The following is a 21,547-nucleotide window of genomic DNA, read 5'->3' on the forward strand; positions in this document are numbered from 1 at the left end:
TCGCAGACGAAATTTTATAGGGAAAATTTCCATCTGCAACTTGGATTCGGATAGTTGGGTGACTGCGACTCTTTTTGGTGATACAAAATAGCTAACATCATAGAAGTTACTTAGGGAAGCACATTGGAAATATGTAACGAACCATTTTAAGAACTTCGGCTTAGACTTCGGCTTGCGTCGTCGTCGTCGTACCCAGAATGCCGTGCAGAGTTCTCTAAGCCAAGATGGCGGCAAGATTGCTGCTCTTGCCTCTGGTTGTAACTTTATTTTCTCAGTTGGTTCCCGCAAAAGAAGGCAAATCTTTCGATAATTTCCTCAAGAGTGATCACACCAATAACTGGGCTGTGCTGGTGAGAATGCATCAGAAGACTACTTTGTAGGATGAGATGAAAAGGTGCTTACATGACTTAAAAGTTACTTTAATTTATTTTCAGGCGTGCACCTCCCGGTTTTGGTTCAACTATCGGCATGTAGCTAACGTTCTTTCCATCTATAGAAGTGTCAAGAGACTGGGAATCCCTGACAGGTACGAAATTTTGTAGTTACCCACAATGTACCTTAAAATAAGTTTACAATATTCTTACTAGCACAGTGCCAAATTGGCACTGTGTTAGTAAGAATATGGGGTCACGTGCCAAATTGGCACGTGACCCCAGCTACAAAGGGTCTATTGTAGGCCCTTTGTTGCTGGGGTCACGTGACAAAATGTTTTGCTAAAAACATTTTTATGTTATAATATGGGCTATAACTTGAAGAATGCCAGAAATGGAAAGAGCACATCAAAAATAGCAAAATGACTAAGTATGAGACCCCTGACAGTAAGTTTATACAACAGTTTGAATTTTCGGAAAATTAGAGGATATTCTATGGCAAATGTTACTGGATCTAGCAAAGTCTAGCTCTCCAACAATTTTTTCCATACAAATCTTCTTAATTTTTTTAAAATTCAAACCGTCATAAAACCTCATTGTTTAATGCCGGGGCCTCAAACTTGGCCATTTTGATATTTTCAGCGTGCTTTTTCCATTTCTGAACATTTCTGGCATTCTTTAAGTTATAGCACATAATTTTATGAAAAGTGGGTTGTGTGATGGCCCAGCTGCAAAGGACCTATTATAAAGAAAACCAAAAGGAAGGGAATGAGAAACTCAAGGAGAAATGTTAGAAAAAGATAGTGAGGGTGATTAAAATTACTTTTTAGGTAATTAAACCACAGAAATGGCCATTTTGTTCAAATTCAAATTATTAGGGAATTACTTGGCTTTTCTGGTTTAAAATTTTAGGAGCTTACAGAAGCTAGTAGACAGAATCTTTACAGTTAAAAAGAGAAAAATGCAAAAAGGGGAGTAACTGGAAAGATAATCAAAATCCGCTCCTCTGGAAAATGATAGGTAGATATTTTTGGAGAGCAGGACAGAAATTTGGGTATATAAGACCTAGATGTCACATGTACAAAAGGGTTTGAAAAAGGAATGGAAAATTGTGTACTTTGGTTTTGAAACAAGAATAAGGGGTGCTAGAACTGTCAGAGGCCAAGGCTGTAGTCTAAGAAAAATTACAAGGAGCCTAAAGGTTCCCAACCATGAAATCCTGAGTGCCCAGTACTTAGCTTTTATAACAAAAGTACATTTTTCCAGTCACCCAAAGGCAAAGCTTAGTTGCCTGTGGCACCCAGTTGCTTCTAGACCATAGTCCTGGAGGAACACCCTGTGCAAGCCCAAAAGAACCTCAAAAGTAACTCCTCTGTAACTGTATTCTTTTCTTGTTACTACCTTCTGACAGTCACATTATTGTTATGCTGGCTGATGACATGGCTTGTAATGCTCGGAATCCAAGACCAGGTAGGTTTTTGGTTGTTTACATTACTACAAATACACTATCAAACCCCAACTTGGGCATTTGTAAGAAAGTATTGGAGATACATCTTATTAGAATCACTTATGACACTATATATAGTTGTAATAGATCTGAATAGTTTTACACACCATTTTCATCTTCTTCTTCACTGACCCCCATGGAAACAACAAATTGTCTAAGCTTTTGACTTGTACCTGATCAGGTCATGTACCTTGAAACAGTGGTAAATTTGTTGGCCACCAAGCAAACAGTTTTTTCACAGTTTGTTCTATTTTTGAGTTGTGAAGTTTAACAAAGCACAGTGAGGCTTGTTTCCCCTTGACCCTCAATGTTACCCGAGGCAAAGCTGAAGCTTTGCAAAATACATGTAACTCTCTGTGGAACAAGAAATGTTTCTAATGAAAGCCTCAGACTCCTATCTGTCATCCTACCTCCCATGCCCTTCATCTGTAATGTGTTGTTCTAGCAAAATAGTATCCTTACCATTCTATGGAAGTTCTTTTTGTTTGAACACCCCATGCCTACCCCTCTGGAAATTCCAGTTTAATTTCATATCTTCCTTTAAAAGTCTGGCATTTGAGACTCTCCACCCATATGGATTTTCCAATAACCTTACCAAGTGTAGGTGTGGATATTTTCTGGATTCAACTGCACATTGAACTTTGTTGTGCTCTTTTAATCTCTGATTACCAATTAATAAATTTAAATTTATACCAATGGATAGAGACCTGGTTACAAAGGGATAGTACTAAATGCTTATTTTTTCAGGAATCACTAGCAGAATAAACTTAAAGTGCCTATGAAGTAAAAAATAATTGCTGCTTATTTGACAGGCTTTTCAAAGTAAAGAAGAATGGCGTTTCCCTTTTTGGAATATCTTTTTTCGTTCTAGAGATATTTACGTTTTTGTATTATGCAAATGAGGAAAGTGATGACGTCATAAGTGGTTCCACTTGAACAGTAAAACACTGAATCAAGAATATCTCTAGAAATATTGGAGCAGTGTTCTTCAAACTTGGCACCACAAATGTGCATCACAAAAGAAACAGAATGACACCTTCTGTGTTGTTGCCATGGCAACACTTTTGGCTCCAGTCTCTTTCTGTGAAAAACCAAATATGCCAATTTGTAACCCTTCGAAAAGGGACAGAGGGTCTTGCTTGGAACACACGTGATTCCCATATTGTCTTAACTCTCCCCATTAGATTGTTGGGAGTGGATGATCCTTGTTTAAGATAAAATCTGGTAATGTTAGTTTTAATTAAAACAGGACCAGCGGCATAACTGTTGTCATGGTGACGGCACAATGGGTGTCATTTTGATTCTTTTGTGATTTACATTTCAGGTGCCAAGTTTAAAGAACACTGCTTTAATATTTCTAGAGATATTCTTGATTGAGTGTTGAACTGTTTTAGTGGAACCACCTATGACGTCATCACTTATAATACAAAAACGTGAATATCTCTAAAACGAAAAAAGATATTCCAAAAAGGAAAACGCCATCCTTCTTTACTTTGAAAAGCCTTTCAAATCAGCAGCAATTATTTTTTACTTCATAAGCACTTTAAGTAAATAAACTTAACTGAGTACATGTGAATGTATGCAATAAATACTGATGTTTCACAATTTAAGTAATACACAGCATTAACTCTCAAGACCTAACTGAAGTGTAGCCCTGTCTATCCATAGGAACAGTGTTCAATAATGCAAACCAGCACATCAATGTTTATGGTGATGATATTGAAGTGGATTACAGAGGATATGAGGTACACTGTCCAAAGGGCAATGTCTTTTGATTGTCTTATTATCATATCATATTTCAGTTGTCTTTTGTTTTAAAGGCCTTAAAGCCACCACTTTGAGAAGCAAAACCTAGCAGAACCTAGTAAATAATAATATGCCAATATGCCATAACCCTTATGTTCAAAAAAAAATGTTCAAATGTTGTTGTTTATATTGGTCAATGCGCTTAACTACACGTAACTAGTTCACAGGCATGCCACTTAAATTTAGGCTCTTGATTTGTGCCAGAATCAAACTGACTTGTTTGTCCCTATAGCATACTTTTGAAACTCTTTTTAGTTGATACTTAAATTATAACTGGGGAACTTGTCAAGCATGTCAACAAAATATATGATTTACATCTTTCTTGACTCTATCTTTACTATGCTTACCATATGCAACCTTTTTTTCCTAATATAATTTTAAAATTAGAACAAAAAACACTTTGTTGCTAAATAAAAAGTCCACACAACAATACTTTGTGAAAAAACAAAAACGTTTTGATCCATAATTAATTCATATGATTCATTAATCTATTATAACTTTCTTTATGGTACCCTGCACAATATGGGTTACTACGTGTTAAATTGATGGACTTGTGTGCTGATTAATGTTGTTAATTTGCAGGTAACAGTGGAGAATTTTATTAGAATCTTGACAGGTAAAGCCACTGAAACATTATCAAATCAAGTCATTTTTTCCTACAGTACACAGAATGAGCTACTAGCCTTTCTGACTGCACAAAGGCTTCTAATAAACAATTAGATTATGAGCTCAAGATTTCCATCACATGATAGTTGATGAGGGTGCAAATAGAAATTGAGAACAAATAATCTAATTGTTTTAGTATAAATCTACTATTCATTCCAAACTTTTTCATAATATCGTCTTCACAGACACTTCAGAAACGCAAATAAGTGGCCACCAATTCGTTTCAAGCGCACACTGCTACGTTACTCGCTATCTACATAGATAGTGAGTAGTGTAGCCAATCAGCGAACGCATTCATGATAGAACACTAGACTAGATTTATACTAATACAGTCTATTGATGTATAGACTTTCAGAGACCAAAATGGCATTGTAAGTAATGGTGTTTCATTGTGTTTTTATTGTTCTGCCTCAACAGGTCGCTTGCCACCCAGTGTGCCAAGGTCCAAGAGGTTGCTTTCAGATGAGAGAAGCAATATTCTGGTCTATATGACAGGTTAGTGGCCAGGTAAACATCTTTTGTGGTAAATGAACTCTTAAATTCTCAATTGAATCATGGCTTCTTTTAAAAGTCTTACAGATCACTTTCTGAATTTGTTGGACTTTTTTTTAATATATAGCTTCAACAAAGTTATTTCCTGGCAAGTGGCTGCTATTGTACACTATTAAAACTGCAATATTATAAATAAATCAGACACATATATGTCAATAACAGAATATGGCTTTTCATTAAAACTCTTTGTTTACAAGTGTTTTGTATAGTTGGTGCATTTCATAGCCATCCTAGACTAAGACTTTGATTTGAATGTGGTCTTTTAAAACAAACTGGGTAATCACATGATGCACATACATAATTTTATTTAAGTGTCAAATGTATTTAGCACTATTGTACTGTTTGGGAACACTGTAAATAAATAAACAAATATTTTGAATAGCACATAAACTATTGGTAAAAAGAATCCCAACTGGTGGTAGGCCGACCAGATGATTTACTGTACATTTTTCACAGATCTATGTTGTCATCAGTATAATCCTTGTTGTGTACTTTGTAACCTGCAATTGCTGATGCTATAAGTGATGTTTTGTTTCCAGGACATGGTGGTGATGGCTTTCTCAAGTTTCAAGACGCTGAGGAGATAACAAGTGTTGAGCTGGCAGATGCCTTTGAACAAATGTGGCAGAAAAGACGGTAACAACTGGATTAAATTTCTGCAAATTAAAGGAAAAATGGATTTTCATAGGCTATTAATTTTGTTTTTGCTAGCACATCTCCTTGCATGTACCAATCAGTATTTACTATCCTTTTCAGGTATAATGAGGTTTTCTTAATTGTGGATACTTGCCAAGCATATTCCATGACTCAAAAACTGTACTCGCCAAACATTCTTGCTGTTGGTAGCAGTTTAGTGGGAGAGGACTCCCTTTCTGTGAGTATACCTTATTACTGTTTTAATTTAAGAAATAAGAAAATAATAAAAACGCTGTGTCCTGCATGAGGGCTAAGGGGGACTGGGCAGCATCTCAAATAAAAGAGAATGACCAGTCCCCTTGGCTATTGTGCAGGACTCAGTAAAGTATTACTTTATTTAGAGGGGAAGGCCAGATCAGGTGTAGTTGATAGTCGTCTATCCTGATCAGACGTTTGGGATTTGGAAATTTTGTTTTTTGTAGCCAAGATGGAAACCAGAGGACCTGCAAGAAATACAAGGGAGGGAACTAAAAAAAAATTGAACCCATGTAATATGATGCTATAGAGAATTGAACCCTGGGCTATATGTAGTTAAATGTTTGGTGGGAGGTAAAAGAGTTGGCATAGAGTTTGGGTACAGTGAATGACAATTGCATCACTGAAGATATCAATGTTGAAATTTATGGTACAGACTTTTACTACCATAAATGCATATACAGTAATTAATTAATAACTTCATCATTGTCAACATAATTTCTTAGCATCATGAAGACCCAGCCATTGGAGTGCATGTGATTGACAGATATACCTATTACGTGCTTCAATTTTTGGAAGGTGTCACTCCCAACAGCAAAGCCACTGTAGGAGAGTTAGTGAGTACTGATAGTTTTAAGTTGAAGTGGTCAATTGAGATATTTATTCTTAATATTATTCTGTTCTTTTTTCCTTATGTTGAGTGACATGTTTTACTTAATGTGTGCCTTGCTTGAATTTTGTATGTTCTTCTAGTTTAAATATACCAAACCAGCTTTGGTGATATCCACACCTGGAATGAGGTCCGACTTATTTAGAAGGGACCCTGCTAAAGTTCTGGTCACAGATTTCTTTGGCAGTGTTCACAGTATTGAGATATCAAACACCTCAGCTATTGATCTTCTGGAGGACACTCCATGCAGGTATTTATACAGTTTATAAAAAATGTAAAATGTAAATAAATATAAATGTAATTTGTTTACCCATGGAGCACCAAGGAGCTCACAGAACCCATTCAGAAATGTCCGTGCATTCAAGGATCGAATTGGAATTTGAGAATTGTTGGTTTTTGAGGAGAGGGGAAACCGGAGTACCCAGAGAAAAACCTCTCAGAGCAGAGAAGAGAACCAACAACAAATTCAACCCACATATGACGCTGGGTCCGTAAATTGAACCCGGGACACATTGGTGGGAGGCGAGCACTCTCACCACTGCACCATCCCTGCTCCCCTTCTATATCCAAAGCAAATGAAGTAATGTAAATGCTAATTAACAATTAGACCCGTAGCCCGCAAGGGCTACGGTTCAATAGCCCATGAGGCAAAGCTGAATGGGCTATTGACCCGTGGCCCTTGAGGGCGAAGGGTCTGATTGTTTTAGTACTACCCAACTAGTCGGACAGAAAAGGTAATAATAAAGTTAGCAAATGCAAGTTGAAGAAACATTTACTTGGGAATAAAACGAAAGAAAGCGTCATGCTTGATGGCGCCAATTTCGCTACTTGATGACTATTACTAATAGTCCCCTAGTAGCGTAGCCAATCAAAATGCAGGATTTGCATTAGTCCACTAGTTGGGTGATACTAATTATAATTATACTGAACAACATCATCAGCCAGTGGCAGTCAATTGTGATTCAATTAATAATTGTTTCAAACAACTTCTAGGGGTTTGAATGATGTAGATAACAGTCAGTTATGGCATATCCACTGATACAATAATAATTATTATTCTTGCTGGGTTTCTCTAGCCATTTCACAGTACAGTCATGGTGTTGCATTTGATCCTCAGGTACCAGATACCCATAAACTCCCAAAAGTAGACACAGTCATAGTCCTAGCCACACACACACTACATTTTCAATCTCTCATGAGGGAGCCACTCTCCTAAGCAAACAGTGTTGGATTATTGAATTCCAGCACAAAGGCTTGTGAGATACTGTTATTTATGAAAAAAAGATAAAGACGTCAATCATTTTGTGTTATTCCAGACAAGAGCACTGTCCAACATCACCAGTGCAGTCAAGTGCAAGTCATCAAATGTCAGACAAACGCACTTTGCATGAACAGTTTCCAAAAGCAACAAAGAAGGTAGACAGTTTTCATAATAATTACTTCTGTTTTAACAATACTTTGCAAAGGGAATCTATAACATTATAAACCCATCTTGGCCATAATGGTTGAATGTTAGTTAGTGTTTTGAACTAACCATTTTAACATGCCGGTAGTTATACATGCATTGTAAAATTAGATAAATACTTTGCACAAATTAAGCTTGACTGTCTAAGTGTGCCTGTTTTAACTCAACATTTTGAGCATTATTTTTTACTTTGTAGTGGAGTCGCACAGTCATGTGGTTTTGTTTCACTAATTTGATTATTAACAGTAGTTCAAAATGCTACCTTATAATAAATTTTTCATTAGTTAGCTTTTGTTTACATATTGATGGCACAACTGTAAAATAATAGTAGATAGTGCTGAAGAGTAGCATGATGTCAGCCTTTAGAAGTCTTATTGTCTTGGAACCAGCTTTTGTAGCCTCCAAACAAACCCATTCATGTAGTGATTCAGAAGACTGGGAAGGGGTACATGACTTCTCAATTTAAAGGATCTTGTTCTGTTGTACTGAATTGACGAATCACGTTAATGAGATTTTGATTTTTGTGTGCTTCCTATTCATAAACAACTTAAGAAACAAATGTGCAATTAAATAATGCCTTTTTATTTTTACATCAGGATAATAAGGAATGGCAGTTTTCAATTGAATTCCTGCTGTCTGTGACTGTGTTCATGGTTATGGTTGGCTTGGCCTCATTGAGATGACTAAATGACCTGGACAAATAAACCACTCCATGGCTAGAGGCTCATTCCTGAAGAAGATTCAAGTTCAACATGCCCTACCTAAAGAGAATGGAGCTCTAGACCTTTTAAGTTAAAAGTGCTCTTGGCATGAAGCAAGAGGAGAGGACTGCTGTAATATTTATGAGGAAAGCTAGAAGGAAAAAAAAACATTGTTGGACTATAAATGTACAACATCCAGTCTCACATTCAGTCTTTTTACAGGCTTCTTAGGGGAATTGTGGGCAATATTGTATTGTTTGCAGTGGAGAGCATCATCAATTGATAACATCATTGTGTAGTTCCAGAAAATGTCCATACCTTCCCCACATAAGGGAATTTTTCCTAAGTCCCCCCACCCCTCTGGAAATTCCAATTGAGCTTCATACATTTCTTTAAATTTTTTGGTCTTACAGAACCCCCCACCCCCCAGGAAATTCCAATCCCTTCTGTGGGGGGAGTATGGATATTTTGTGGAACTGAACATTGTTAAACATAGTTGAATGGAATCTTTCAAGACTTAAAGAAGTCTTCTTTCCAGATCTACCCTGACTATTATTTTGTGCAGAGTGGCAGTTGGTTGTGAGATACTGTAAAACTGGAAGTTATAACAGACACATGATGCCTAATCCATATGGCTCATTTATGGGCTTATTTCCTTGGCCTGCAGGCTGATGAACTGGCTTCCAATACATAACACTTTCCAAGGTATTAGAAAATAAATTAACTGACAATGGAAGCAACATTTGATAGTAAAGGTATCTTGATACAGGCGTTTTTTTACCAGTCTAAACAGATGAACACTATTTTGATTAAATCTTCAAAATACTACCAATTCAATTCAATTCAATTCAATTCTTTATTTACACTATATAGAGCATTTAGATATTTAATGAGGTAACGGAAAATAAAATAAAAGCAAATAAAGTTTGTATATGAGCCGTAACCAAAGTAGTAAGGACTTTCTGGTTGGACACCACCATGGTCAAGTAAATGGCAGCATAAATGTGACTTGAAGTTACGCTTTGTTGTCATGAAAGGTTTCCTGATTTTCTTCCTTACAATCAGAACAACAAGACTTTTCTTAACTCGCTAAGAGTTATAATTTTGGGGTAACTCTCTTTGATGTGAACGACTGCAGAAAATGGAATATTTTATAAATAGCCCTAGAGTAACTGAAGTACAGACGGGTTTTTATTCTTACAATTCAGTCCCATAGTTCAGCTAAAGAAGAAACAAGCAAAGTTACAGAATGAGTGCTATCTAACTTCTTTTTCATCAATAGGGCATCTGTTTGATGTGGTGCTTAACCATGTTCTTATGCAATGATCATGAAAATGATGACCACAGGCGAGAAATCTCCTCACTTCTCCAGAGATATAGTCCTCTATGCAAATACTACAGATATCATATGTTGCAATTGTTACATTATCCGACTGAAGACTGTCAATCTTGGCCTTGGATAATGTCTTAGACTTAACAGAACAATCCAACTGGACAAGTAGGTCATAATCCTCTGGAGTAATCTCACGGTCTTGAAGCTCAATTAGCAGATTGATGAATGACTGATCATCAAATTTAAAAGCACTGTTCCCTGAACCGAGAACAAAGTCAGAATTGTTGTAAAAGGAGGGTGGGCTCACAGTTTCGTTACTTTCTGGGGTTGTTTTCTTTGCAGAGTTCCTCAGGCAGCTTGAAAGAGGCTTTTTCTCACTCTCAGACACACCAGTTCCCTTCACTTTCTTTGCTTTTGTGTTATTTTCTCTCTTCATTCTTGAATTCTCTATCCTCGAGTTCTTAATCCGCTGTTCTTTACAACTTGTACCGGCCTCACTGTCATAAACGCGCTTGCAAATTGTTTTTGACGAGGGAAGCGCTACCTTCAAATTTCGTGGACTTTTTCCTTTAGTCCTCAGTCCAGCTGATTGCTTCTTTCCTCCATTTCGCCTTAAAATCTGTCCATGCTTTTGATCGTAGAAATCTAATTCGTCCGGGCAGTAGGATGGCAAGCCATTCTCTTCATCAGATGAATCAAACTCGTCCTCGAGGGACACTACATCAATAATTTCGTTATCTTCACGCTTTGGACGATTATAATTAAGAAATGGCAACACCACATGCACCTCGCCATGTTGGTTAAACAAGTCCTGTTCGGCTTTGGCTGCGGGAACTGGCTCTGCCATGACAAACAAACAGAAATATTCAGCAAAATATGTCTACTAAAGGAAATTGGGAGAAAAATTAAACTAAGGAGGATTTTATACCTGTACAAGTCCAGAAATTACATCAACGAGATAAAAATAGCAAACTTTCAGACTGTGGTGCAATGGTCTTCACCAGTGACTTCTCGGTCAAGAATGAGAGAAAATTCCAATTCCTGGGGATGACTTCATCGAAGTCGATCCAGTCTATCGCGGTCTCCCGCTCTTCAAGGAACAAAATGGCGGAAAAATTGTGCTGACGTTAGGTGTTTTGATCTCGGTACTTTTAGCTAATCTTAAGCTCTTCATTAACTCTATGTATTCCAACTTTATATATTTCGCAATCATATTCGACCAGTCCACGATGATCTCAAGCAATGGTTAGCAATGAGTTCTCAAGAGCTGACGGCAGAGCTCGAAGGTGAACGTATTCGAGAGGAAAAACAGCAATCTTCAGTGACAGAAAATGAAGAACAATTCAAAGGTCCGAGATTTTATCCACCTGTATACCGTCGAAGGTACGCTGCAGTATGTGAGCTGGTAAAGAAACATCAAGCAAAAAGGGTACGGTAAATGTTATGCTTTGACCAGGCGTCTCTTTAGTTTACCGGACACAAACTCAATAAGCTTTAAGCTAAAAATAGGAGCAGGAAAAAATACCGCCCCAAACAATGTCTTGTTATTCATACACGGTACCCAAAGAAGGACCTTGTTTTTTTAGAAATAACCATTGTCAGGTGGGGGAGGTGGGGCAGTGGGGGATGGGAGGGAGGGTGAAGATGAGAAGAGGATGACGGCAGAGGTGTTTGCCTTTCTATACTCCTGCCACTGCTTTTGCATGACCTCGCATTACTGTTTCTGGTTGCCCCAGATCTCGCTCACGAAACCTCGACTATACAGTGAAACCTGTATTAAGTGACACCCTTGGGACACTCACTAGTGCCCGCTTAATACAGGGTGTTTGCTCTAAACAGGTTCTAATATATTGTGCAATAATAGTTAATTATTAACCCTTTTGTTACACGATGTAATTTAGTGTGAGACCAAAGACTACTCATAGCACAATATCCAGTCTGGCAATATGTCAATCTGGAATAATCTACTTAGCTTTAAAACGACATCACTGAACACTGTTAAAGGAGTCTGAGCTGAGATTTTAGAAGTAAAAGGCCCTTGAAGTATCTGTTTTTTGCAAGTTTTGTGCCACAAAATGGGTTGATATTGGTGTCCTTGTCCGCTTAACAGAGGTGTCTGCTGAATGCAGGTTTATTTTACAGTAAATGTGGGAAGAAAATTTAGGTACTCAACCTGGTTTCCACTTAATAGAGGGTGTCTGCTTAATATGGGGTCCACTTAATACAGGTTTCACTGTATTAAATTTCAAAATGGCCACCATTCACAAGTTAAGTCAACTAGACTTAGTCCAGACTATAGGGAGCATTTTTAGTCAAACACAAAATTTTGGGGCAAACTCGAAATAGAAAATTTATAGTGAGTTTAGATGGGAGCAAAGTTGGTGGGGACCAACTCGCTAAGAGGCGAAACCATTATCATTCAGAGAGGCCCTATTAGGGATGCGGGTTATTTGGGTGGAATATTAATGGGATGTGGAGTATTTAGATAAAAAAGAAAAAATAGGATATCGATTAGGAAAGTCATTAATTTTTTCAGATATTGGAATTAATAGGATATGGGATATGTAGGCCAAAAAGTAATGAGATGTGGGATACTTAGACCTTCCTGCCCTTCCCTCCTGGGGAGGGCCCAGTTTAGTTTTACTTGCCCTGCCGGCTTTTCTTCCTTCAGTCATTTCTTCTTTTTTCACCCAAATTAAGAGGGGGGGCGGGGGGCAGGTCCTAGATCTGCCACTCCCCTAAATCTGCCACTGCCGCCCTCCCCTAAATGGAGCCTCATCAGAAATTGCAATGTTGGTATACATGTAAGAGTCCAAAGTCATACATTTCCACAAGAATGTAATGTGTTTCCTCAAAGACCAGCATATTTCCTGAACCTGATGTGAATAGAATGCAGAATATTTTTCGCTTCTCTTTATGGCATTAGTATTGCCTATCATAACATTGCGGTGATCACCATCGCCATCTTCATTGTCAACATCATATCATCATCATCATCATTGTTGTCATTGTCGAGGTTTTTAACTATTTCAAGTACCCATCACAGGTTTTATTTTAGGACTCACTGTATATGGTGATTACCTGCATATAATTAACAAGCTGGTTTTTTCACGATCTTATTCACTGTCCTTTTAAGGCTAGTTTCTGATTATTTCATCAATCCACATGTCTCCAGGTTCTTGATTTTGGTTGTGCTGAGGCAAAACTTGTAAAATCCTTGATAAGTCAAGAAACACTGACTCACTTAGAAGAACTTGTTGGTGTTGACATTGACAGAAAGCTTCTGGAGGAGAACAAATTCCGCATTCAACCTCTAACATCAGATTACCTGAGACCGCGTACACACCCATTCAAAGTTTCTTTGTATCAGGGTAAGCATTACTTATTATTTAACATTATTAACAGAATTATCACATATTAAATGTTTCATTAATTCTACCCAAATCTTTGCATGTTAAACATTTTTTGTGATATCCATCCATCCTGTTCAAGATAGAAATTGTATAGTATAGTGACTAAATAGCTATTATTATGTATTGTGTTGCTTGTTAATATTTTATTAGGTTCCATAGCTGAAGCAGACAAACGATTCATAGACTTTGATGTGATTGCTTGTATTGAACTGTGAGTACCGCACTAAGTTGTTTGGTGACTATGTTGTATTTTGAGGATAGTTAGATGACTTGAATGTTTTCTTCTCTGGATCAATATCATTTTCTCTCAGTTTAGCATAAATGTCCAAGTCTCCTAGTTTAAGAGCACCTTACGAAGGCCTCTTTAGAGTTGTGAAATGTGAAATAGCAAGGAAACTCTCTCCCCTCTCCCAACAAACAGGCGAATAAAATGTACATAAAGCGAGAGAAGACTGCATTGCTCCTGGGCTATAATCTTAATCTGAAAGTTGAGAATGGAAAGCATGTTAAATGATTAGATTATTTATTGAGTTTTTTCAGACTTTCATCAAGGTTGTGTCATATGTTGTATAAAAGATGTCTATTTTTATTTGCAGTTATACTTGTAAACTATGTATAAGATATTGTAAGTTCAGTGGACTCTGGAGCTTTGTTTACTTAGAGCACTGAACAGAATTAAACTGTGCTGTGTTCACACTGGGCATGGCAGCTCACTACCACCTACAGTGCCTCTCTTTACCCAGAAATTTGAATCTGTACCAGCAAACTTAGCAAAAGACCTGAAAAAATGCTGCTTAGAGGTGATCTGTAATCGATTATTATCCCATTCAGGGGGAGTAGTAATACTCCTAGTAGTTTCATGGTGATTAAAATGGATATCTTTGAGGACCATCATCAATGACCATCTGGCCCCTCTGATTATTTGTGTTTGAAATGGACTTACCTTATACATCTAAAACAATGGAAGTGAATAATGCAGGTCCTTGAAAGATTTTTGATCATGTGCTATTCTCTTTTATTTCAGAATAGAACATCTTGAACCAGACATTCTTGATTCAGTGCCTAAGGTAGTGTTTGGTCAACTGTCACCTAAGGTTGTCATAGTAACAACACCCAATGTTGAATTCAATGTCTTATTCCCAGATCTGAAGGGATTCAGACATTATGATCACAAGTTTGAATGGACCAGAGCAGAATTTCAAGAATGGTTAGTTATTGCAATAAATTAATAGTAAGTCAGAGCAGTTTTCTCTAGAGTGTCAAAAGTAACTTGCATTTTCTTTGGGTTTGCATTACTATGCTAAGCAGTTGCCTTAAAAAACTCCTACCACTTTGTCATCCATTCAAAAGTAAATCCAAATCCAATCATGACTCCCTTGTGCACATTTTCCTGCCCTTCATTCCAGATAGATGTATTATTTTGCTTTGAGTTTCGACGGGTTTGCTGTATTGTCTGTGTCCTTTGTGAATGACCAGAGTGAATTACTTTGGTTCTGGTTTTATGACACTTGATGGACAATCCAAGCTGCTCTTCACTAACCCTAAGATTATCTAATATATCAGAGCTGTTTTCAAACACTTCACATCAATTAAGATCAATGTAAGATAACAATGTATCTTAGTCTGTACATCTCCTTTGTTACCAAATACGTTGAGTATCTCCCCAAAGGACCAGCTTCCCATCCCAAGGCCAGGGAGTAGTGATACTTGTAGTCTCTTTATGCAGACTTTAGGCACAGGACAAGCTGTCAATGATAATATAGCTACTATGTAGTGCTCACTGAAAGTCATTCTCCGTGATCCAAAAGCAAAGAAAAGTCGAGGCAATGATAGGACTGGACCACCTGTTTTGAAATTACTTTAATTTTTTTTTTGTCAGGTCAAATTCTGTGGCTAGCAAGTACCATTACACTGTAACATTTGATGGCATTGCTCCAGGGCCAGAGGGTACAGAGCACTTGGGTTGTTGTTCACAAGTGGCTGTGTTTGAAAGGATTTCATCTTCTGTTCCAACCAATGAGTCAGGAATAGGGCAGCCTTATAATCTGGTACTACTATTGAACATTCTTGCAAACCAGGGGCATTATTTCTTAATAAATCTTTATTTATTTACTAATCTTTTAAAGTATTCCATGCTGCAGACAATTTAAATGGTTGGAAAGCTGTTGAGCTGCATATTTGTCCATTTTTAACCACCTTGACTCGTCAGTAGTAGGGTTCCAAAGTGGACTATTTGTACTGAGAGCTTTCAACTGTCACTTTTGCTTTGAAGCCCAGAGCCCTGAAATAGTGGGTACCCTGGTAATGCAATGAGCCTTAAGACTCAGTTTTGATTTGCTGGAGTTCTGTAAACCTTGTGTGTTGTAGTCAGCACCTGTGGAGTCCTAAACTCCCTGTAGACTCTTAATTGAAATTACTTTAGAAAATAATTATGTAGCTTTGTTTTGCTATCTAAAGTTTATGAAGTTAATATCATTATTTTAAAGCATTGTTTCCTGTCCCTTTTATTATTAACATTTAGGTTGCAGAGGTTGAACACCCTTTTAGAAAGGACACAAGAACACAGGAAGAAAAAATCTTGCTTGAGGTGGAATATATTCTTTGGATGTTGTCTTCTGAGGAAGAGGAGGGTGATAACCACTTTGAGACTGATGAAGAATCGATATCTAATGATACGGACAATGTGGATAGCTATGTTGCAGACGAACTTTGTACTGACTGTGTAACTAGTGATGAAGAAAATAAAACCTGCACATACTCACTTGAACAACTGCTTAGTTTTCCATCTCTTCTAAAGTTGTGTGGCAACATGCAAAAACTAAGGTAATTCGTCAATGCAAGATGCCAGTTAAGGTGGCTTACTACAGTTTAGATGGATCATAACAGCCAGCTTCTAACTCTTTTCAAAAATGTTCCAAGATGTTTTTCCTTTCTCTATTTACTGTTTGCTTAAGTCTTCTACCATTCTATGTGAAACTTGAACAATTATACATTAACAAATGGCCAAAATGAACAACCGAGTACCTAAGGAGAGACTAGGCACTTGCAGGTTAAATCACGTTTTTCTCAAAATCTACTGGCATGACCCCACCTCAAAATTTCAGGAATAAGAAATATGGGTTTTGATTTAACATTCATGCAAAGTAAAATAAAAATCTGTAAGACAGATTTTTCGTAAACTGAGAAAATGTGAAATCAAAAATAGCTCAAAATCGGTCTTACAGATTTTTTTAAAAATTTTGGCTCTAAACATGATTCACCCATACAAATCAACTGTGAAAATTTCATCATGGGTTGTACAGCAGGTTTTTGAGCATTACCCAATCAAAGACTGACTTTTACAACCTTGGATGAGAATTGAATTGCGCATGCCCTTTATTTAAGCGTGTGCTCATGTGACGCCATGTATCGCGTGCAAGAAAGCAAGAGTAAATTAGAGCACTTTTACCGGTTGTATCTCGAGCTTTTTTGCCATATTTTTTAGGCCCTAGGCTTAAACACAGGTTTCAACAGAGTTTGAAACTATTGCTACGTATACCGAAGTGATTTAACACCTTTCAAGGGCGGAAGCGGTTTTCGTTTCTTCTTAGGGTTACTTGCGTCATTTTTGCACGAGCGATTAGTACTGATCTCTGGCAGGCAATCATTGCCCGTGCTACTGAGTCTCCGAGAAACTGTAGTAAGCCACCTTAATAGTTGCAACACTACACATACTTTGTTACGTGCTGTAAGGCACATGTTTATGATCAAATTATGCTGAAATTGATGAAAATAGTCTCCAAGAAAACTCAAATTATGAAATAAAGAAACCAGAACTCAAGACCATTTGAAAAAATCATGGGTATTTGTGTTGTGAGAAGTTTGTGAATTCAAAAGTGTACTTTTCAGAACTGCAGCTGATAGATTGATGTTCAGTAACAATTTTTTTTTTCATAACTTTAGATTGTTACTTGTAGTACATTTTAAAGATTTGAATGTAATTTTTCACTGAAAAGTACAGTAGAAGTAAGTGTTGCTTTATCAGGAGGTCCTATGATTATCATGACTGGTACCATGTTTTACTTTGTGTATTTTGAACCCTTCCCTGGGCCCCCACAAAATGCGATCTAGTCTAGCAAACATCTAATAGATCAAAGCATGAGTTCTGGTTTCAACAAGAGATGGAGGACAGGGTGGAAAAAACTTGGGGTTAAAGGGGTGGGAAGCCTGCAGGAATTAGAAAGTGAGGGTGGGAATCAGGATTGCCAATTTTTCAGGCTGGAGAAAGTGATAGGAAAACATTTTCCAACATTTGTGTTTGATTTTTTCCAGAAGAAGTAGCACAAAGGTGTGGGAGCTTCTTGGGAAGGGGTAGGAACCAGGGCATAAGGTACATGACAAGAGAAGTGCAGACCTTTTAAGGGGAAAAGCACAGTTCACTGGCAAGTTTTTAATAGTATACATGTTTTTCTTTCATCCATGAATTGGCAGGTGTGTACTCAAGGCTTCTGCTGAGTTTCATCTTACTGATGACGGATGTGGAGTCCTTTGGCAGCATCCTTCATCACAACAATGGAGCAGTGATGGGAGTGACACAGCTTGGGATGTATGTGACGAAGGTCAAGTGACAGATGAATCCGGAAGACATGCTCCTGCAAAGGAAGAATCGGAAAACTGGGATGAAGATGAGAACTTTCCATCTTCTGATGGGCACAGCCTTAATACGCCAAACATGACAGAAGTCTGTTGGGATTCCATAAATGATTGTAAATTTTGGAATGGTAAGGACTGGAGTGAACTTGAAGAAAGTGGAGCTCAGCATGAGTTTGAGGAAGAGCACAGCATGAACATTCATTATAGAGATAATGTAACAGTTCAACAGGAGAGTGATGGATCATTGAACAATGATAGTGATGACAATGACATTGACGACCTTGTTTGGATTACAGAGAATAGTACAATAACTGATACCAACCCAAACCAATAATGCTTGTACTACCAGTAATTTTATTACACAGAAATCTCTCACTCGTTGCATTAGCCAGGATTTTAGCTCTCATCTTCTGGTAAACCACTCTAAGTTCAACTATTGCTTATGTGCTAATGTAGAGAGTAAACTGGTTTAAGACTTTTTTAACCTAATCAAGGACTTTTATTAGCAATTGTTACTTTTGATTTAAAAACTGATCTGTGTTAATACACGTCTCACATTATTTTATTCCCCCTCTTCTCCCTGCACTCCTTTGTATGATGAACCAAAATACAGTAGCCTGCAGGATATACCTTGATTTAAATTGTTATATTATTCCTACAATTGTAAATGATGCTTTTGAATGTTTATTTTAAATCATAATAGTTGCTGTTGTAGAAGTGGATCTTTAGATAAACTGTGCAAAGTCCCTTCAATTACATTTTATTTTATTTCTTCTGTTTGCAAGATTCAATGTAACATTACATAACAAGGTTGTTGAGTTGTACAATTCATTACTCTACTTGAACCACAGCTTCTTATGTGGAGTGTACTGTTCAGTTCCCTTTTGCTAAAGCAAAGTTGTTTTGTTGAACGGTTGAGTTATTTTCTCCTCTCTTATTGACCCAGACCGTTGAACAATGTTTTCAAATAAACTGACATAAATATTTCATTGCTGTGGTAATAAAATAAAATGGAAGAAAATGTAGCCCTGTTAGAAAGCATGTGTTATAAGGCCACACTTCTATGAATCAAAAGAAACACAGATCTGGTGCGAGTTGTTGACATGATAGCACATGTATTCATTCAAGCAATTTACATCTTCTTGATCAAAATAATTAATGCGATTCCTTTATTTTTCTGGCAGTGTTTACTAAATGAAATACAAACATTTTCTCTACATTTCTATGTAGTTATAAACCAAAACTTTCAAAAGCCGAGTTTGGTAGAAATCAAAAAACCTGTGGAAATACTTGCCTACAGCTCATGTTCCCAGAGCATTTTTTATTCTCTCAAACTTCTTGTGTTTTTATCACTGGATGGAAACAAAGAAAATGTTTTCTATTTTCTTAATTATATTTAGCCTATTTTGTCACAGACTGAGAACAATGTCATATAAGCTATCTTGAAAATTATGGTGGGTGTGAGGGTTACATGGGATAGATCTAACCTGTCATTACCCCCATACTTAAGATGGGTTTGTAATTGATTTTCAAGATGGAACATAGAAGGACTACATACATATTAAATAATAAATAATTAGTATAGGTAATCATATAAATGCAAGTGCAATTAAGGATTTAAAATTCTCTCAAAATGGCACAAGCTTTTAGGTGAATGCAATTTGAAAGAATTTTCAAATATCACGAGTAGCCGCTAGTGTAAATTACTAATTGCTCAAGCTTTCATGATTGCTCATTTACTATATGACTGAGAAAGATAAGAAAACAAGTGCATTAATTTGCACTGCAGGGCAAATTAAAAATTATGATAAATTGGCCCGTTTTCAGCCAATCACAATGAAATAATCTTCTCAGTCGTAATACATCTACTGATCCACTCTAACTAGCCAAAATTCCAAAATTAATAGGCCGTTAGCACGATCCGGTCACATGGTACAAAATCACATGCTGGTGCACAAGTTGCACAGTGGGACTTCCAGAACAATGCAACTTGTACCAGTCCACCTGGACCTGCCTTTGTTTTGGAAGTCCCACTGCGCGACTTGCTCACCAGCATGTGTGATTTTGTACCATGTGACCGGATCGTGCAAAGGGCCTATTACTGGTAATTCTACTATTAATAACCTTGGTACATGTTTTTTACTTTAATAGCGTTGAAACCCAGCGGCCCACCAAAAGACCTAAAGCTTGACATAGAAAGTTTCCAACAACAGCCCCTATGACACTTCCAATCCCCGGAAAATAGTAATAGCCTAATGCTGCCCCTCCCACTCCTCCCACAAATCCTGACACTATGGGTGTCACTCTTTTGGCTTTGATCTTTTCAGCATCCACAGGTGTCACATGACCTTTGCTTCTTGCATGATCAGCCGTTAGGACCACAAAAGCAATCCATACAGCATCCTGAATGAGTCCCACTAAGACACCCACAGCGTGTCCGATAACTAACATTGATGTCTGAGCTATTAATCCCGTAGCTGTAGCAACAACGAACACAACTCCCCCGAATAGGCTCTGGAGGATTACTAACAACAATCTTCCGATTGTCCACAGCACATCATAAGCTTGATAGCTTTCTGGCTTACCGGCTTTGCATTCTCGGCAAAAGTGCTCACAGTTACTTGTAAACGCGTTGTAATCGCGCTCTCCCATTCGCTTTCTCGCCCGACGGACCACCTCATCCGAGGAGAACACCACTTCCCCGTCCACGTTATCCGCAGGGGGGTATTCTATCCGGTATACTACTTGCTCTGGTTCGAGAAGAAATTTAGTCCTTACGACTTCAGCTTTGCCCGTAGGGTTGCTTTCACCGATAGATCGCAAACCGATCTCCATATCACCAGTCTTGTGAATGACCCACGCAAAATTTGGCTTAACTTTTTCAACGATAAAGTGATGCCAGTAGCCGAAAGCACTTTCTTCCATGACATGATCCCCTTTACGAAGCTGTGCTAGTGACGTAATCTTCGTCCGTGGAGAAATTCTGCCGAATTGAACCGGCGGTCTTGATTCCTCGAGGTTGAACATCGATGCGCCTTTCCTTGTGTCCTCTGGGAACAAGATTGAGCGGCGATAGCAAGAATTTCAAAACAAGTGTGCTGCTTGAGAACTTTGTACCCTAAAACATCACAGCTGACACATGTCATCTACACCTTGATACGGGATATTTCCTCACTTGTCGCTTGTGAAATGTCTCTTGGACACGCGGCTATTAAATTTGCATAAGAGCCACATCGTGCCCACACATGGGCTTTTCTTCAAACATATAACATTTGTAAAACATTAGAAATTCCCACGCATTCGTTTCCAAGAAGCTTGGTTCCAATGACTAATGGTTCAGAAGATATTCAATTATTCACCAGTCAGATTGCAGTTGAAAAACACAAACTGCTTGACTAACCTCAGCATATAAATGTGTATCAAAATTTTCAAAAGGAAATTGAAGCCAATTTCTCCAGTTTTCCTTAAAATAACTCCAAGCAACCGGTTAATTTTCGATTTCTGACTCCCCGCTTGGCTCGTTTTGTTCGAAATACAATC

General features: G+C 37.7%; 4 protein-coding genes across 4 annotated transcripts; 2 read left to right on the top strand and 2 right to left on the bottom strand.

The window, feature by feature from the left end:
• The first annotated feature begins 56 nt into the window (after window positions 1–56).
• Window positions 57–9,577, top strand: LOC110067812 (GPI-anchor transamidase-like). The gene is made up of 12 exons (XM_020775147.2): window positions 57–350; window positions 435–526; window positions 1,783–1,841; window positions 3,547–3,623; window positions 4,267–4,300; window positions 4,768–4,845; window positions 5,442–5,538; window positions 5,659–5,776; window positions 6,300–6,410; window positions 6,547–6,713; window positions 7,780–7,879; window positions 8,525–9,577. Exons 1-12 carry the CDS (start codon window positions 225–227, stop codon window positions 8,609–8,611), a joined length of 1,146 nt encoding a protein of 381 aa, XP_020630806.2. The 5' UTR covers window positions 57–224; the 3' UTR covers window positions 8,612–9,577.
• Window positions 9,467–10,809, bottom strand: LOC110067794 (uncharacterized). Its single transcript, XM_020775127.2, has one exon. It carries the CDS (start codon window positions 10,807–10,809, stop codon window positions 9,886–9,888), a length of 924 nt encoding a protein of 307 aa, XP_020630786.2. The 3' UTR covers window positions 9,467–9,885.
• A 211-nt stretch (window positions 10,810–11,020) lies between these two features.
• LOC110067778 (small RNA 2'-O-methyltransferase-like) lies at window positions 11,021–18,996 on the top strand. Its single transcript, XM_020775109.2, has 7 exons — window positions 11,021–11,391; window positions 13,138–13,333; window positions 13,526–13,586; window positions 14,400–14,582; window positions 15,255–15,423; window positions 15,897–16,198; window positions 17,846–18,996. The coding sequence occupies exons 1-7, from the start codon at window positions 11,215–11,217 to the stop codon at window positions 18,339–18,341; spliced, it is 1,584 nt and encodes a 527-aa protein (XP_020630768.2). The 5' UTR covers window positions 11,021–11,214; the 3' UTR covers window positions 18,342–18,996.
• Window positions 18,752–21,544, bottom strand: LOC110067773 (uncharacterized). The gene has a single exon (XM_020775100.2). The coding sequence runs from the start codon at window positions 21,032–21,034 to the stop codon at window positions 20,147–20,149; it is 888 nt and encodes a 295-aa protein (XP_020630759.2). The 5' UTR covers window positions 21,035–21,544; the 3' UTR covers window positions 18,752–20,146.
• Window positions 21,545–21,547: the final 3 nt, after the last annotated feature.

This window comes from Orbicella faveolata, unplaced genomic scaffold (assembly GCF_042242905.1).
Source record: "Orbicella faveolata isolate gen_17 unplaced genomic scaffold, um_ofav_v1 contig_36, whole genome shotgun sequence".
NCBI classification, from domain to species: Eukaryota; Metazoa; Cnidaria; class Anthozoa; order Scleractinia; family Merulinidae; genus Orbicella; species Orbicella faveolata.

Coding starts and splice junctions, on each gene's coding strand:
- LOC110067794 (XM_020775127.2), bottom strand. CDS start 10,809: ATGGCAGAGCCAGTTCCCGCAGCCAAAGCCGAACAGGACTTGTTTAAC.
- LOC110067773 (XM_020775100.2), bottom strand. CDS start 21,034: ATGTTCAACCTCGAGGAATCAAGACCGCCGGTTCAATTCGGCAGAATT.
- LOC110067778 (XM_020775109.2), top strand. CDS start 11,215: ATGAGTTCTCAAGAGCTGACGGCAGAGCTCGAAGGTGAACGTATTCGA. Junction 15,424..15,896: donor TAGGGCAGCCTTATAATCTG/GTACTACTATTG, acceptor ATTAACATTTAG/GTTGCAGAGGTTGAACACCC. Junction 16,199..17,845: donor GGCAACATGCAAAAACTAAG/GTAATTCGTCAA, acceptor ATGAATTGGCAG/GTGTGTACTCAAGGCTTCTG.
- LOC110067812 (XM_020775147.2), top strand. CDS start 225: ATGGCGGCAAGATTGCTGCTCTTGCCTCTGGTTGTAACTTTATTTTCT. Junction 527..1,782: donor AGACTGGGAATCCCTGACAG/GTACGAAATTTT, acceptor ACCTTCTGACAG/TCACATTATTGTTATGCTGG. Junction 4,301..4,767: donor TTTTATTAGAATCTTGACAG/GTAAAGCCACTG, acceptor CTGCCTCAACAG/GTCGCTTGCCACCCAGTGTG.